Source organism: Gymnogyps californianus, chromosome Z (genome assembly GCF_018139145.2).
Source record: "Gymnogyps californianus isolate 813 chromosome Z, ASM1813914v2, whole genome shotgun sequence".
Taxonomy (NCBI): Eukaryota; Metazoa; Chordata; class Aves; order Accipitriformes; family Cathartidae; genus Gymnogyps; species Gymnogyps californianus.
In genome coordinates this window covers 43,851,304-43,868,731 of record NC_059500.1, presented here as the reverse complement: position 1 = coordinate 43,868,731, position 17,428 = coordinate 43,851,304, and the positions used below count along the sequence as shown (strand labels likewise).

General features: G+C 36.8%; 1 protein-coding gene across 1 annotated transcript in view; it reads right to left on the bottom strand.

The window, feature by feature from the left end:
* The window catches only part of PRUNE2 (prune homolog 2 with BCH domain), a 111,797-nt gene that overhangs the window by 61,700 nt on the left and 32,669 nt on the right, over positions 1-17,428 (bottom strand). The window contains exon 7 of the mRNA XM_050913590.1: positions 18-176. Coding sequence (XP_050769547.1) covers positions 18-176 — 159 coding nt within the window. The remainder of the gene's footprint in view (positions 1-17; positions 177-17,428) is intronic.

Below are 17,428 nucleotides of genomic sequence, written 5' to 3'. Positions count from 1 at the left end.
TTTTTCCAGGTACTTACTTGATTGCCTAGCTCTAAGTTTTCCGAGTATACTGCTATTTGTCGTTTCGTTTGCTTCTCATCTGACAAACAGCTGGCCAAAATGACAAGTACATCAAACCCATATTTATCTATGAATGCTTTCAGATCACCAACGAGACTCCTGTGTAACACGCAGTCCTGAAATATGGTAAGAAATTAAAAGAAATGTCAGCATCTTTTCCTTGCTCTTTCCATCCAAATCTGTGGTGAAAACAGCCAGAAACGTTAATAAGCATCAGTATCTGTAACTGGCAACAGAATTCCGTTCCATTTCTCAAAACAGCTATGTGCTTAAAAAAAAATCAAGAAGTGGTCTCACAGCACAGTAATGGACTTTTATTTCTGAAGAACGCTAAAATACTAAATGTAGGTTTTGCCTTCTTGAAACTGCTGCTGAAACAGAATTCTTACTTGTTCCTGCTATTTGCTTTTGCAAGGTTGCTTAAAAGTATTGGGCTACTGCTATTTCTTGAATAAAACCCCTTTTTTGTTAGAAAAAAAAAAATTGTACGAAATCTGTCATGTCAGTATTTCATTTAAAATAATAGATGTTAAAATAATAGTATTGAGGTGCAAAATCAGGCACTCAAAAGGAAACTGTATGTGCTAACTTAATTTTGCAGTCCTTTATACATATCCATTATGATGTTACATGATTGTATACAATTTTACCACAGATTATTCCTTTATTCCTGCTCTTTGAATTCTGTGCAAGTCTTCAAAACAATAACCCCCCAAAATAAGAACAGAGTAAGGCAAACTAGTTTTAAAATCTCTTTCTGTCAAAAAGATGCTTATTTTCACAAACACTCCACACCAAATACACAGGAGGTAAACACTGCATTTGTCATTCCTATTCTCATTTACACTTGGACTAGCCCAATGTTGAATCATCTAGATTTTGCAACATAAACCATACATCCCTCTTTCTCACCTGGGGACATAATGCACGAAGTATAAATGTCTCTCTTCAGTCCTCAGTTCTGATAACTGCCAGTGAACAAAGTCTTAGAAATTTTATTTTCTCCTTTATGTTTCTGCTATTTGTATTTGAGATAATTTTTTGTCATCTTCTAGCTAATAATTCTTCTGATGCTGCCAAGCTACACTGGCCCTGAATAAACAGCAGTTCATCATGAACACAACACAACTGTACATCCAGACTGGCATGTTATTCCCCTGCATCTGTCTCCTACCTGATAAATTACTGTTTTGGTTAGATATATACAAATACTATTTATTAATCTACTCAAATGTGTCCACAAAATGTGTCTCCCTCCCTGTAAGTTAAACTTAAAACAAAAAAATCTATTTGTCAAATGCTTTGGAAGTGGATTCTTTTCCGAGATTAGAGATGAAGTTCCACTTTAACGTTCACATAGCACCTAAAAGTGAGTTTCATGTGAAATTCACATAGATTAATGCACAAACAAAAGTCAGCTGTCAGTTTATTGGTGGACATTCAGATACGAAATCTGAATGGGGGGTTATGGTGAGGAATTATGGCAAATAAGGTTTGAATGTCCAAACCAGTAACATTTTTCTGAAGACTCAAGAATTGGGTATATTAGAAAAAGTACCAATATGTACTTAAGCATGGAAAAGTTACTTCAGTTATCTCATTCCTAACTGCAGTTGGAATAATTAAAATCTATTCGAATAAAAAATTTGAACTAGAGCAGATTCAAAACCATCTGAAAATCCCTGATAACTCCTTATCTCAGTTACCCACTCACAGCCAATCCAAGAAGATTGGGAGGTCACAGGGAACGACATGGACCAATCAAGGGTCTAGTCTGCAAGGTGGTTTATGGCTGTACATAAGGTAAATACATGATCATTCTAAAAAATGTCCAGCCTTCAAGGCTCATGATGCTTTATCTTCTATATTGCTTGTATCAGCTGAAAATGCAAGGAATTAGAAATTTTCTGTTAAAATCATGTGACTGAACTGGAAGCCTCAGGAAAGTGACATTAACTGAGATAATATCTGCCAGCATCTCAGCCCACATTTGGCATTCACAAAGTGGTAGGTTGGGGAGTGCCAAAAATCCTGCTTTCTGCAGTATTTTGAGGGAGGAACCTCTTAACCTGCCCATATGGCAATGGAAAACTCCCTTGTCACATCCATGGCCAACTGGAGAGTCAATACGTGCATGCAGGGCAATCGGAGGTATATTTCTAGAGTTTAAGGCCAAGGACCACTAGGGCATCACAGAGCAAGACTACGAATAGAATAGAACAAGATACAACATTCACATGCCAGCATTTGGTAGTGGTAACGGTTACCACAGCAAGGGTGTGGCACCAAATGCCATACAATGTGTCGTGGTTTAACCCCAGTCAGCAACTAAGCACCACGCAGCCGCTTCCCCCTCCCCCTCCCAGTGGGGTGAGGAGGAGGAAAGCAAAGGAAAAAAAAAAGTAAAACTCGTGGGTTGGGATAAGAACAGTTTAATAACTAAAGTAAAATATAATACTAACAATAGTAATAATGAAATATAATAATAATAGTAATGAAAAGGAATGCAACAAAAGAAGGGGGGGGGGAAGGAAAAAAAAAATCAGTGATGCACAATGCAATTGCTCACCACCCGCTGACCGATGCTCAGTTAGTTCCCGAACCGCGATCCGCGCATCCCGTCCAGCTCCCCCCTGTTTATATACTGGGCATGACGTTCCATGGTATGGAATACCCCTTTGGCTAGTTCGGGTCAGCTGCCCTGGCCATGCTCCCTCCCAGCTCCTTGCACACCTGCTTGCTGGCAGAGCACAGGAAGCTGAAAAGTCCTTGGCTTAAGATAAGCGCTACTTAGCAACAGCTAAAACATCAGTGTGTTACCAACATTATTCTCACACTAAATCCAAAACACAGCACTGTACCAGCTACTAAAAAGAAAGTTAACTCTGTCCCAGCCGAAACCAGGACACAATGAAAGGTCAGTTCTACCAGTCAGAGCAAGAACTAAAGATGTAAATGGCCGTGGTAAAGCCCCTAAAGGTGCTAAAATCTGAATTTGCCTTGTGCCCTGTTTTTTGCTAACTTATGTCATATGATCAAGAGCAACACGGAGGAATTGATATAGCAGCAGGTGATCCAGTAGCCTGCTGCTGTAAGTGGGGAAGTTGCCAAGGATCTATCCCTGGTGGAGCAATTGGACTAGAGAGCTTCACATTGGACCACATTAATGTAAACAATAATGGATCTGTACTACCTACGTAATTACCTGATCCAGCTACTTGACGTTCTCTCCATTTCTTCCATGCTCTCAAACTCACTATTATTCAGAGTGTGTATTTTTTCTTCTTGAGGTTCTCAGCATGTTGATGACTGAGAGAAGCACAAAGATTAACTCTGAGCGGGCTACCTGTCCCTCTTCATTGGGTACAAACTGCAGAAGGAGATCAGTTATGTACTATACATTTTTTGCTCCATGCTTCACATCCAGCTTGACCTTTGGGCTGCGTTGCACTACACATATTCCTTGGGCGCAGGATAAACTTGGCTAGCTAACCGTACCAGAGAAGCCTGCAGGGAGCATCCATTTGGTATTAGCAATTATGTCACCTGTGCATCCTTGCCTTTATCTAAAAGTGCAGCAACAAGTTCTCATATGAACATCCTTTCTGTTTTGACAGTAGAAATGAGGAATGGAGTTGTTTCCTTCTAAGAAAATCCTGTAATAGCTAAAATGCCCCAAAAGGTAGAAATCTTTCCTATGAACAGGGTGTTTCCAGCATGCTGTGCGTGGATTGGAGGCTTATCCAATGCTACACCCCTCAGGGTTCCTACCACCTAAAAGGATGTAGGATTATCTATAGTGTTTTCTCCTTATAATGGTAGCTCTAATAAAGAGCATTTTAAAAGATACCTCACGGAGTTTGCATGCTTTTCTTACTGGGATCATAATGGACCAGCGCCGCCTGGTGCAAAACACTATCAACTGATGAGAGACCGCTCAGAGCAGCATGGGAATGGGTTTAGGTGTGCCAGCAGCATACACCACATTGAAAGAAAACACCTTTAAAGAAAACATGCAAATTATTTGAGGATTTAAAAGTGCAAGAGGGCAAGAGATGTTTTACAGTGACATCCAACCAACAATAATACTGAGGAAGTCATTAAGGCATGTCAGAAGTCCAAGTCAAACAAAATGATGCCGATCACATCCCATTTATGACTTTACCCCATAGCCTGTCAATGAGAAAACTTTCTGACAAAAACGTAATTATTCAGCAAAGGTATAAGACCCAAGACCCTATTCATTCTGTGGCATGAGGAATAAGATGCAAGCTTCTTACATTACTATTACTAAGCAACAATTAATATTCAAATAATACCTGACAATGTAAGTTACTCAATTTTCCCATAAACAGTCATTTTAATAATCAACAATAAATGTTTCTCATAAGTTGTTACTTCACTAAGTGCATCCAGAAATGAAACACAAGGTGAACAGACCTCGTTAAAAGAATAGGTCAAAGAGTAAATTTGCTGGCAAATGCTGTTGACTAAGCTAGTGACTGAAAGCAAGATCAGATTACTTGTCTTACAGCATCATGACTCTACCTCATCAATTTTTTTGGCTGACTGGACAATTAATCAAAACATAAAACTAATTATTAATTTTAAAATAAGCAAAGGTAATTTTATTAATGTTAATAAATATTATTAAGTAATCATTTTTTCTAAAAGTTAGTTTAATTCCATCCCTCCCCCCAAACATCCATAAAGTTTACTCTTTTAAACTAGTACCAACAACACAGTTCAGATACTCCCTTCACAAGCATTCAAACATTCAAATAAATACAGTTGCAAACAAGAAACTCTTAAAAATTACCAAAGACTATATATTGAAAGACATGGTAGACATATGGACTCTTCCACAAATTTGCTAACCTAAGTAAACAACCAGAATGTTGTATGTATTGTAAATGCTAACAGAAAATAAAACATTTCCTTCAGAAATGAAAAAAATGCTAATCATTTCAACAGTTAAGCTGCTACATCCCAAATTAATTATAAGCACTGTAAAATATGCTGTTGATGAATTAGTATAGTAGGAAATACACTGACATACAGCCAAACCATGACAAAGGTCAGTCAGCTATTCATTCTTACACTATTTTTCTTTACTTTATTAGCATGTGCTGTCTTAAATATTAATTAATATTTGCATAGTGTACAGCAGGTAAACAGCATATGTAAATATTATTAGTTGTCGTAATGCCCTCTAAGTAACCTATAACCAAAAATGGGCTGTAAGTATACTTGAAATGTAATACACTTGAAACAAATAGAATCCAGTAGTAAATATATTTTGCAAATATGGGTACTGGAGAAATTTAGTGTCTTAGCATTTGTAATAAAATTGTGCATTTGTTTTGTCTAATGCATACAAATAGTTTATATAATGCTACAACATAACAATATGGTGAACATTCTGAAATGACAAATATTTTTTTATCATCCAGGTAAACAGAATGAGAAAGTTTAAGAAATCCACAGACTTTTGAAGGATTTTTGAACGTGAGTGACCTGTTTGGTTATTATGTATTTCTGTAGAGAAATACCATTTTATGTAGGCTGTATATTGTTGTGAAACTTCTTTCGCTGAAACTCGATTTTCTTACAGGAATCTCTTTTTTTAATTGACTAGTTAACATGACTACAAACATGACTGATCCTTTAAAAGAAGCAAAATCTCCAAGAAATATCCAAAGAGAATTTGTAACTTCTCCGTCTCTAGCAACACTTTCTGATTCTTGAAGCCAACAGCCAATTACCCAAGTGATCACTGTAGATGTACATTACACACACTTCTGATTCTTCTAAGCTAACTGTGTCAATATTAACCTGACCAAATTAAGAACAAACTGTCTCTTTTGTTCTTCACACTCCTCACATGGAGAGCACAATATGGCTTTTGTCAGAGGTGCTCCATCATTTTGGCTCAAGGAAACTGTCAGTACAGTTTGGGATTCGTTATTCATGGGCAGATACCCTGATGGGTCTAATGAAGCCTTTCTGCTGACAACTCATTTGCTAAAAATACCCAACCATCACAAAATATAAATGAGGAATATCACTGTAACCCATTACAATTTTCACAACCAAAGCAATTATCACAATACAGAAGTTGATACATACCGCTTCACACTGTATTCTCTTAACATTTCATGGTCAGTACTTCTGCATTCCAGTTTATTTCTATGTGATCACTGATAAAACTTTATGACATACTTAAATTGCAATATAATAGGGTAAACACCAATGTTATAGCACACATGCAGAGCTAACAGTCTGTGTGCCATTTGTTGTAAATCCAGCTAATTACTAGAAGCCCCCTCTTTAAAAAAAAAAAAAAAAAAGGCAAAAAAGCAGAAAAAGACTTAATTTTTTATAGAAGTTTTCAGGTAAGGTCATTAAAAATGGAAAAAAACAGTATAAACAGTACAATGTTTGTAAGAGTCCAGAAACACGGACAAGTATATTCACTATTTTACCTCTTTTTTGTATCAACACCACTGGTGAAAATGGTCTATACAAAATTCACCGTCTTTTCTGTAAGGAAAGATTGCGTTTTTCTGTTGTGCATTTCGATCTACCAAACAGCAGCTCTGCTGTACCGATATTTATCAGTCTTCTGAAAAGAACAAAAATAGCAGCTAATTCTGCTTTCTTTGTGTTGCTGTCTAAAGTTTCCAAAGAGAAATAGGTATTAGGTCCTAAACCGAAGAGCAGGAGAATGGGCATCTGAGAGCTTGTGCTACCCAGCTCTATAGAGACCCCAGTCACACCTTATGTTTAACTTCAGGCATCCTGAGCTTCACCTAGAAGGAAATTTAAACAGGAAATATTATAGCATTGTGAAACACTGCATATAGGATGAAGTGATGAATGCCTGTTTAGCACTGATCTCACTCCCCTTACTATAGGTGATGGCTGTGTTTTTACAGTCCATTATTTTCATTAAATGCAGAATACCAAAAAAAAAATAAAGCAAAGAAGAAAGAAGGATTCATCTGTAATAAAAGAAATTATCATGCTTTGTTCAATGAAAGTGTGTTTAGCCAGTTTCATGCTGGAAACAGTGCCTTTTCTACAGCACTGGTAAATTTTATGATAGTGTGCCTTAATAATGATCCAGTCTTTATGAATTGAGGTTACAACTAAACAAGTTTTATTTGCACTTGACACAAGTACAAATTCTGTGTATTCAAATTCAGCCTTGTCCATTTTAATGTGTTTAACTAGAACCTATAAAGATGTCCATATTTTATATGTATGTAGCACAGCACACGATTTCCAGGAAAGACTGGAAAGTCTCAATACATTCATAAAATTTAAAAAAAAAAAAAAAAAAGTTGTTCAGGTAAACAGCCAAACTTCAGTTCCATTACTCCACATTTTCAGAGCTAGATGAGACAGCTTTGAATTTAGCAGCTGGGATACAGCGTCTCCATGTATCTTAAGAGATGTTATGATATCCATTTAATGTAAGGATATCATAATGGCTCATTTGGCTTAGAACATTCCTTCTCCGGCTGGAATACCTGCCTTCAGTGGCCATCAGTGCTACCCACCTGAAGGAACACAAATTCTTATCCGTAAGCAAGGCAGCCTCCCCTGACTACTGAGGCGCACAACTAACTGCCTGAAATACAACAGTCAAAAATGCTCCCTGGTGTCGGTGGGGTCTATGCACATACACTCAAAGAATGTAATAGATCAGAAGGGCTGGAGATGAAGTCCTGTTAAGGCGCTGCTGCTACTGCATGAGATAAACATTAAGCACGTAGCCTAAAGACATAAACAAACACAGGTAATGGTGTGCATACTGTTGTGGTGTGCACTGGAATGACATAATATTAGATGGCTGTGACCACAAAATCTAGAAGAAAAAAGGTTTCGCAGCGGCACAGGAACCAAAGAAGGGATGTACATCATCTAGTCTAGGGAGATAAAAGTGAAAGTGCTTATTTATTTCCATCTTCAAGGGAAGAAATTCAAAGTGCTTGTAATTTGTCTCACTGTTAATGGATGTTTTCTGTAATAAGAAAATCGTGACTGATAAAGCTGCCATTTTTCAGCATTTTTGGCAGTTGAAGGATAAGTATTTTGGAGTTGTTAAAAATACAAAATACAGCAAAACATATAGATGGAATTTTCAAGTTTAAAGGCTTAAATGCCACCTCCTTTTCCAAGTGTTTCTTTAAAACTCTGCCTCTAAAATAATTAAAGGGACAAACTAGAAAACTTGCAATCCTAACAGTACGACTTTTCCTGCAAGTAGGGAACTACAGGGAAAAGTACTTACACTATGGTAAAATGTATTCCCTCCAGGTGATTTTAAAGGCTGAAGTAAGTATGTACATATTTTTCTGGAGTGAACTGCATGGAAAGGAAAGTCTCTTATTTTGAAACCATAGGTATGAGTATCCAAAGCCTAAAAGTAAAGGAATCCAGGGACCTGCTTATGCACCACATTTATAAGCAAATATAACCTGTACAAAATATGCACAAAATATGTACAAAATGAAAAGGAAAAATCTCCATACTAAAGTACAGTATAGTATATACAATCTAATACATTATTTAGCTCAGAAACTTAAGAGGCGAAAAAGAAACACTATTTTTGTGTCTTACTAATCAACAGGCCACGTAGACATAGCATATGATATGCTTTTTTATTCTCCTTTATATTATTCTGTTTTCTGGTCTTAGGTTAAGAACTTCCATCTGATTTTTCCATAGCTTGTACATCAATTAAAAAATACTGAAAAAGACACAACCTACCACTTCAGTTACAAGGTTCATTTAATCACATACAATATTTGATTTCACTGTTGACTGATTAGCAAGTGGTAACAAGCAAAAGGCTGACTTGCCAGAGTGATGAATTAAAACATAAGAAACATCACAACCATGTATGTACTGACCAGGAGCTGTCTATTTTAGCCAGCCAAGTCTCAGGTGTAAGTTTATATGTAATAATTCATACCTTACAAAATAATTCCCATGCAAACATGGTAACGCAAAAACACATTTCTGGCTGTCAAGAAAATTTCTGGCAAAATTAATCAACCATTCATCCATTCAGGCTCTTTGCATACCCTTTTGTCAAAGAGGGAATACTAAGAGATTTCTTCCCTCTTCCACGCACTCATTGCAATGGTTTGTAGAATCCATCAAGCCTGAGTTGATTTATTGAACTGTCTCTTAGCTCAGCAGTATAACTATAGCAAATGAACTGGTAACTTCTCAAAAAACAGCAGTGATTCAACAATATCTGGTTTATTTAATTCCTTCTAACTTCAGATTAGCAGTTTCTTAAAGGCACTGACTTACATTCTTTAGAAGTTCTATCTGCAATTTTATGCCGGCATGTTTTGTTTCCATTCCTTTTTTTTTTTTTTTTTATATTTCGATATTTGAAAAAGGCATTTTTGATTTACAACTGATGCTAGAATCTACCTAAATTTTCACATCTTCACACTAGCTAGTATGCTTCTCTTGCTAGTCAACAGAGCTTTCAAATTTAAATACAATACTGCCATGTACTTTTATGTGAGCCATCTTATCCATTATGCTTTGAATACTGAAAAATAATTACCCACTTAAAGTCCCCACCTATTTCTTTAATCACATAGACAACTTTGCATGCATAGTCAACTATTTTTGTATTTATCTAATCCCTTCACTAGTAATGAGAATTGTTACAAAAAGTAGTTAAGGCACAAAAAACAGAGATATGCCAAGCTGTTTGAAACACTGTTTAAACATGGATTTTATCGCTAAGCATCGTCCATTGAGCCCCATGGAGCACATTTATCACTCACCAGCTTTGCATTTTTCTTCATAAAGATATATGACCTTTGCCTATTAGATTTCATTAGCAGGGCACCATACAAGGCTCCTCTGCAGATGACAGGATAGAAAGCTAAACAACCTCGCCTGAAGGATTTGTGAGAACAAGCCCATCTTCAATCTTTGTCCCTGGGAGGCACTTCTAACACCTGCCAACCACAGCACTATCATCAGAAAAACATTTAGAGATTTATCTTCAGGCTGGTGATTATAAGAGATAATTTGTTTGGAGTATGGATAAAGTTGGTCTAGCATAAACAAACTACAAGCTCAAATTATACGACGAACCTCATTAACTATTGATTTAACCACTGCAAATCCATGAACAAATGTTGTATCAAAATGTTAATTTGTCCTAAGATATAACCAAGGAAAAAAAACAAAATGGCAAGGCAGGATGGTGAGCTATTCTTATGTGCACTTTTAATGCTTGCAGCTTAAATTGGAAATGGAGACTTGCTTCATTATAACAATGACAACAGTATACTATTGCCATTTTCCCATAAACATGTAGTTTTGTCTGGCAAAAAGTGCTACATCTCTTTAGTTGCTGTCATTATAGAAGGATGAAACAGTGCTTTCTCTCCTACTTTCAGGAACACTTTTTTTGTTTGGAGACAGCAAGACTGGATATACCATTAAAAACGCTTTCAATAGCAAGAAGCTAGCAATATTGTAAATGGATACCATCACAGGCAGACGGTCTGAAAACTTATATATACATTTATACCTTCTATATTATACATATCACACACACCCTCCGTGCCTGACACAGGAAATAACTTTCTCCTAATCTTTGAAAATTACTTTTATTCAAGCTAATAAATCATCAGTCTTCAGCCAAGAGCATATTTAGAAATAATGTAGCTGAGTTAGTCCTGAAGGCTTTTTTTTTTTTTTTTTTTTTTTTTTTTTTTTTTTTGATACAATGGAAGCCAACCCTGTCCCCTCTTTGGTAAAGGAGAGAAAAACGCTGCCAGACTTCCTACTGCAGCGCAAAGAGAGCAGCCAGCAAACATCTCCACCTGATGTTGCTGGGATATGGCCTAGCAGAGTTCCATTGCACCATGTCTCCGCCGGCATCCCTGTTCCTTAACACCACTATGCTGAGGGGGAAAACTCATTTGTGTATAGGAAGTAGAAGGAAACACGCAGTTCTTCCTCCAGTGTGGCACTCTGAACAAATCATTCGGTGCGACTTGTACTTAATAACAAAATACTAACGTTTTTAACACTAATATAGACTGTAAAAACAACAAAAATCTTTTGGATAGAACTCAAAAACTTGCAGCTAAAGCAGTCAAAAGAAGGGGAAGAAACTTTGAAAATATTTTGTGGGACGACATTATCTCTCAGCATTCATTCCTTCTAAAAGGGAATGGTATTTAATGTGAAAAGATTAGTACATCAGTTAAAAAAAAACCAACAAAACCACAACAAAATCTGCTGGGAAATACTGTTTTTCAATCTGAGTGTTCCTCACACAGCAATGCAGCCATGCAGATGCACTGACACTTTTCTGTCTTCTGGTTCAGTCACCAAAATTTTCAGTAATCTATAATCCCTTAAATATCTTTAAGTTGTTGAAAGGTTAAATGGCAATTTTAAATCCCAAGTTACTGACTTTTTTATTTTTTACCTTTTTTTTTTTCTTCCGTCACATTTACTTTGCTAGTTTATGTAAGCATCTCACAATCTCACTACAGGAATAAACCACGGTTACTTAATTGTTAAAGCTATTTCACTCTATTTACACAGATGGGCAAATGATTTTGGAAGATAATTGATCTGGAATAAAAAAAATGGACAGCTCTTATCAATACAGGCCCATCAGGCATTCAGATTTGTGCAGGATCCAAACCTCTTTTCCCCATTAAAAATCCTGCTTTGAAAAGATCAGCTGATAATAAATCAAAAGAACCATTTGTGCAGGATTCAGATCTATCACTTTTAATATATTGTAAGTTGTTAATGTGTCAGTTTTGGATTGTTTCGTCAAATTTTAGTAATCGGTGAAGTCTTCTGTTTCATGTAGCTACCTCTTTTTCTGCCTTTCTAAAGAAGCTGTTTGTTTCCTCTCTTGGTCTTTTGATTGCAAACAATTTTTCTCAAAAACTGTACTTCTTCCATTCATTCTCTTGACTCCAAAACACTATTTTCTCCTACAAGTTTTCTTCCTCCAGTGCTGCAAATTCTTGAGTTACATGATTTTTTACTTTCCCTATTACCTGTCATGAACTCTCTGTTCCCATTTCCAATTTCTCATTCTCCTTCCTATTACAATTGAATTCTCAGCAACAACCACTGATGCCACTTTAAGAATTTAGTTTTAGCTTTTTATAGTTTTTTCCTATTCTCCCAAATCTCTCTGATAGCAAATACAGTTTCCCATTGAGGCAAAATGCTCTTCGATTGTACCTCAGTCTTTATTATACTTTTATCCTTTGGTTCACAGTAAACATTTTCCTTTCAGCAGCACAGATCCATGCCTTTGAAATGCCCCACTCTACCTGGGGTCTCTGCATATTAAAAAATACAAATAATAATTATTACCTTTAGGTGTTCGTTCTGCAAGCCTGAATGAATAGGCCAATTCAGAATCACATGAACTAGAAGTTAATGGAAAGCCTCTCGCTGACTTCAAAGGATTTGGCACATGCTACTAATGTACATGTAAGTATTCTCTCAGTCAGTTCCCTACACAGACAATATTCACGCTATTTCTCAGGCACTCAAGTTTAGCAAAATGCCCTTCCAGGAAGTAAAAGTTCTCTGCTAAGTATGTAAAAATTTTAGAAATGCATTTTGAATTATTTTGATTAAGTCAGTTTTGCACTGTTTGCTAAATCACTGGCACCTTGCTGGGCCGCCCATGCTGCCTTGTCGATATGGAGTAAGCCTCATCTGGAATACAACTGGAGACAAAAGAGTAATTAATTTTCCATTCATTCAGTTCATCTCTCTGCTGAGGAAGCTGAACATCTTCCTCCAAGACACACAAACAAACAGAGATCAATGTGTTTTCAGTGGAACTGGCTTCAGTCTCATCTGCACTGGCTGTTTCTGAACAGGAACTAGGAATTGGACAGAGATCATCAAATACTGTACACCGAACTTTGCCACCAAAAAAAATCCCAGTCTTCTTACAAATAAGAGTAGCAATTCAGTTTTTTGTAATTCTCTTAAGTTTTCCCAAGGATTCTTCTAATAAGCACTTACAGTTATGCAAGCAAAATGCCTTTAGCAACTCATTTGTTAAACAGTCAGTTCCTTCAGAAGAGACAAAAGGAGTCATTGCCAACACAAGCGAAAACAGGATAAAACAAAGTTCTTTGCAGATGCCTGTCAGGGGACACACACTTGGTTAAACCAGGCAGAAGTTCAGCTGGGGCACCCTTGTCTCTGTTTTACATTTAGAGTAGCTAAGACAGCAGCTTTTACCATTGAGATGGTTCAAGTTTCTGAGAACAAAATACAAGCTGTGTGTAAGGCAGATTTTGGATGACAACTGGCAGGATCAAGTTCTCCAGCATACGTGCTTTATTCAGGTTGTATGCTTCAGAAAGTTGTGCTTTGCTCTCTCTCTAGACATGTAAAAATGAAAAATGAGATGCAAAGCAAGATAGTACCCTGAATCCAACTCAGAGTTAACCACTCTGAGGCACAGGACCACTGCTCTGCTGACACTGGCATGTAAATCTAGTTTAACAACCATTGGCCCTCAGGCCCCAAAGCAGCCGGAATACATGTAATACGGTTCTAATTTTACTTGATACTTACATGGAACCCTCAATGTTTAAAAGAAATTATGACTAAGAGTGTGTAAAAAGAAAAAAAAAACTCTTTTTTTTGCTAAAGAACAATAATACAGGGATCTTGTTAGGGTTGGTAAACAAAAAAGTGCTCTAAGTTTTAACACTACAGGAAGAGTGGCATGCAAAATCGTTATTTTCCAATATATTCAGTAGCCAGGCAAATTAGTTTCCAAAAACTTTTGTTGGTGCTGATCACATTAGGTCAGTACCGCCTCTGCAGCTTAACCCAAGTTTAAAATGGGCTTTACCAACTGTTGGCAATTCTACCCTGTGCACTCGTGACTCCAGCTAGCACAACTGACTCTCCTCATGCCATTACAGCTTTCTTCCAGGCACTTAAATCTTGAGTCAAGCCTAATCTGTCAGGTAAATTGTATTGTAAATAAGACTGTTAATAAAGTAAATAAATATATTTAAATATAAACTCAATAAATAACAAACTAAAAAATTAACAACAAAATAAATAAATAGCAAGTTAACAGCACATATGTGAGTTTGCCACGGGCAAGCCATGCATAGCTGTAATCCCTTAAAAAACATTTGTTTACCCTCTGCTTCTTGAATGCAGTCATGCATTGTCACTGAAGCATCTTTTTAACACGGTAAGGAAAGAAACAAGTACTTCTCAGCAATGTCAAAGCAAAATTTCATCTAACAAAGCAAGCAGCTTATTTACTAAATTTTGTACTGCTACACATTGACTTCACTGTAGCCTGTTGATAATTTGAGGTTTCAAAACTAACGTTTTGAATAAAACTCTTTAAATGTTGAATTTGTGTTGTCTGAACACTGAAGTAAACGAAATAAAGGTAGGGTGGTCAAACTGCTAATACACTTACAGATAAAATGTACTTAAAATATACTCAAATCTTACCAAATTCATGGAACTGAAGTAATTCATGGAAGTAAAAAATATATGCATGAGCACCTTATTAATTAGGCCCATAGTTAAGGCTTTCTATCCTGCTGGCTCATTTTTAGAACGCTCTCAGTTCAACCTCTGTGAAATTGATGTCTTTAAATTCAGGGCCTCATTTATTTTCTGAAAATATTATTAAAAACATTAACATGTAAATGAGAAAGCTGGGGCTCCAAATAGCATCCAGTTTTCTTTCAAACCATGAAAAAAATCCACATGGAATGACACGAGGGCTTTACCTCCATTGCACTGTGCATTGCAAAACCATCTATTGCTGAGTGCTAGAGAGGCATATAGTGGAATGCATAATAAATTATCACAACCTTGCAGTAGCTGATAAGTAGTAAAGTAAAGGCTCTTTTAACAACTTGCATGTTAAATAGTGCAACTGCCATATTACTCTAGTTTTAGCCTCTTGCAACTCTGTTAAGACAACACCAGAATAAACAGCAGCATCATAGACCTACAGCTCTTTTGATGAAGATTCTTGTATTATAATCCTTAACAAAAAGAAAATTTTAAACCCCATATATGTGAAAGAAAAGAAGACAGAATGGTCCAGAGCTCGAAGGACATAAAGGCACTGACTTATCTCTCTTTACACTAAAGCACGAACCCTTCTATTCCTCCCTCTTACAAAAGGAACTGACCATGGCTCTGCTGCGTACTTCAGCAGAACAACATTGTTACATGCAACGTGTGGTTTACATCCACCGCTGTACTTCCACCAGGAAGGAGAGAAGGAGTGATGAGAGGAAATAGCGGAAGACACGGTACCCTTTCCAGTCCTTTTAGCATAAAGCTGCTTGCAAATATCAGAGAGGAGAAAGAGGATATGGCAAAGAAACTGAGAACAGGTAGAAGGAGAGGGGTGAAAAGAGGGTATCCATAAAATTGGCATGTGAGTTCATACCAGCATAATACTTAAAAAGAATTCTCTGTTATGCTGAGTTCATTCAATAAAACATTGAAAAACACAAGGTACAGGAAGAAATAGGAAACAAAGTATATACAATAACAAGCATTATGTCATTCGAGTATGAGCATTACAAAAAAAGGGAGCAGACAAAAACTCTTGATTAAAAGACGTTTAAATCCGATCGCTCTATCAAGCTTTAGTCTTTTATCCTTGTTCACCCACCAGATGGTGCCCTTGTAGCACCCATGAACAAGCTAAGTGCATCCCTACCTCTGTCTACAGACACAGACACATTTCACTCCGTGGGTTTTCATACCTGTTTCTGAAGGGATGGTTTAGATATAACACTGACACTTGAACTGTTCTTAAAAGAGAAGAGTTTTCAGATAGTCCTTGGCATACAGATTTTTCAAAATCTCATTAGCAGCCTGACTAATTTTGGTGGCAGCGTGATCTACAGGCCATGCTTACCCCTATGGCAGCTGGTATCCACTGTGGTATCCGGATCTGTGAGCAGGAGGAGAATGACAGTTTGGCATCAATTAGGAGAGGACAAAAACCCTGAGAAAACACTGGAGGTTTATTTTGTTGCCTGAAACATGGTTTTTAACCTGGAAATACTTCATCTCTGCAGAGCTGTGTATTTCTCCCACAGTGATGGAGAAAGCTTTGCAGCTGTTCAGGTTAATGTGTTCCTGTTTGTCCGCTGACATTTAAACTGGAGGATACACAGCATTCTTCAAAGCTTGATTGGCACATGGAAGTAAAATGTGTAATCAGTGTTAATCTCCTAGTCTATTACTACTGTCTTTCATAATCTACATATATTTTACAAAATTCTTTAGAAAGAAATGCTGTCAGAGCAAATGATGCATCAAATTCAAACAGGCCATCAAGATTGCTAATGGATTTTAATAGCAGCTATTACAGCATAATGGTATTTTCCCAACAGCTGTTTGTTTATAAAATTTTCAGTTTACAAGACCTTTATGTCCAATCCCAGGAGACATCCCTCAATTCATTTATAATCATTTGGTTCAACCTACATATAAATGCTGTCTTATTCACATTGGGTGTGTTTGTATATGTGTATAAGACATGAGCGACTATCACAGCAATGAAAATGATGGGGAACCTTACAAGCTAAACTAATTAGTGTATATCTCTTGACTTTAACAGCAAGTAAGTGTTTTATATGTTTCTTCTCTCTTCCCACTCTTGAATAGCTCATTGCAACTAAGAAACAGCTGCCTGGATTATAGCCTATTTTATGTCTCAAACTGACATATGATTATTTGTTTAGTTCCATGTAGCTACACCTGTTTAAGACTTTGAAACACAGTGCTAGGTATCACAAGGGCATAACTGCGGCAACGGGCCAGCAGACAATGGCACAATGTGGCCTGCAGAAGTGGTGGAGAAGCATTAGAGGAAAAAGACCTTGGCAGGCTTCCAAAGTTTGATCTGAGCTGGAAGACCTGCCAGAGATAAAAACAAAAAAGCATGACTTTTTCTAGGTTTGGGCTTTGTTTTGGTTTGTTTTTTGGGGTTTTTTTGGGGGTTTTGTTTTTTTTTAATGTAGGATCAAATATTTTTAGGTATCTATTAGATCCGAAATCAGGAAGAAATAGGAAACTAGGTCCCTGACATGCTTCTTCCATTGAGTCATGTTCGGAATTGAACTGTACTTTACCAAATCAGTTGTTGGGGTTTTTTTTAAGTATTGAGAAGATAACTAGGAATGGAAGCTAACTATGAACAGAGCAGAAAAATTCTTGATTTTATTGAATGAGTTTTTTAGATGTTGCACATTTGCAGATGGCTGCTTGTCCAGCTTTTTTCCTGATTCTCAAGCTGCCTATGTTA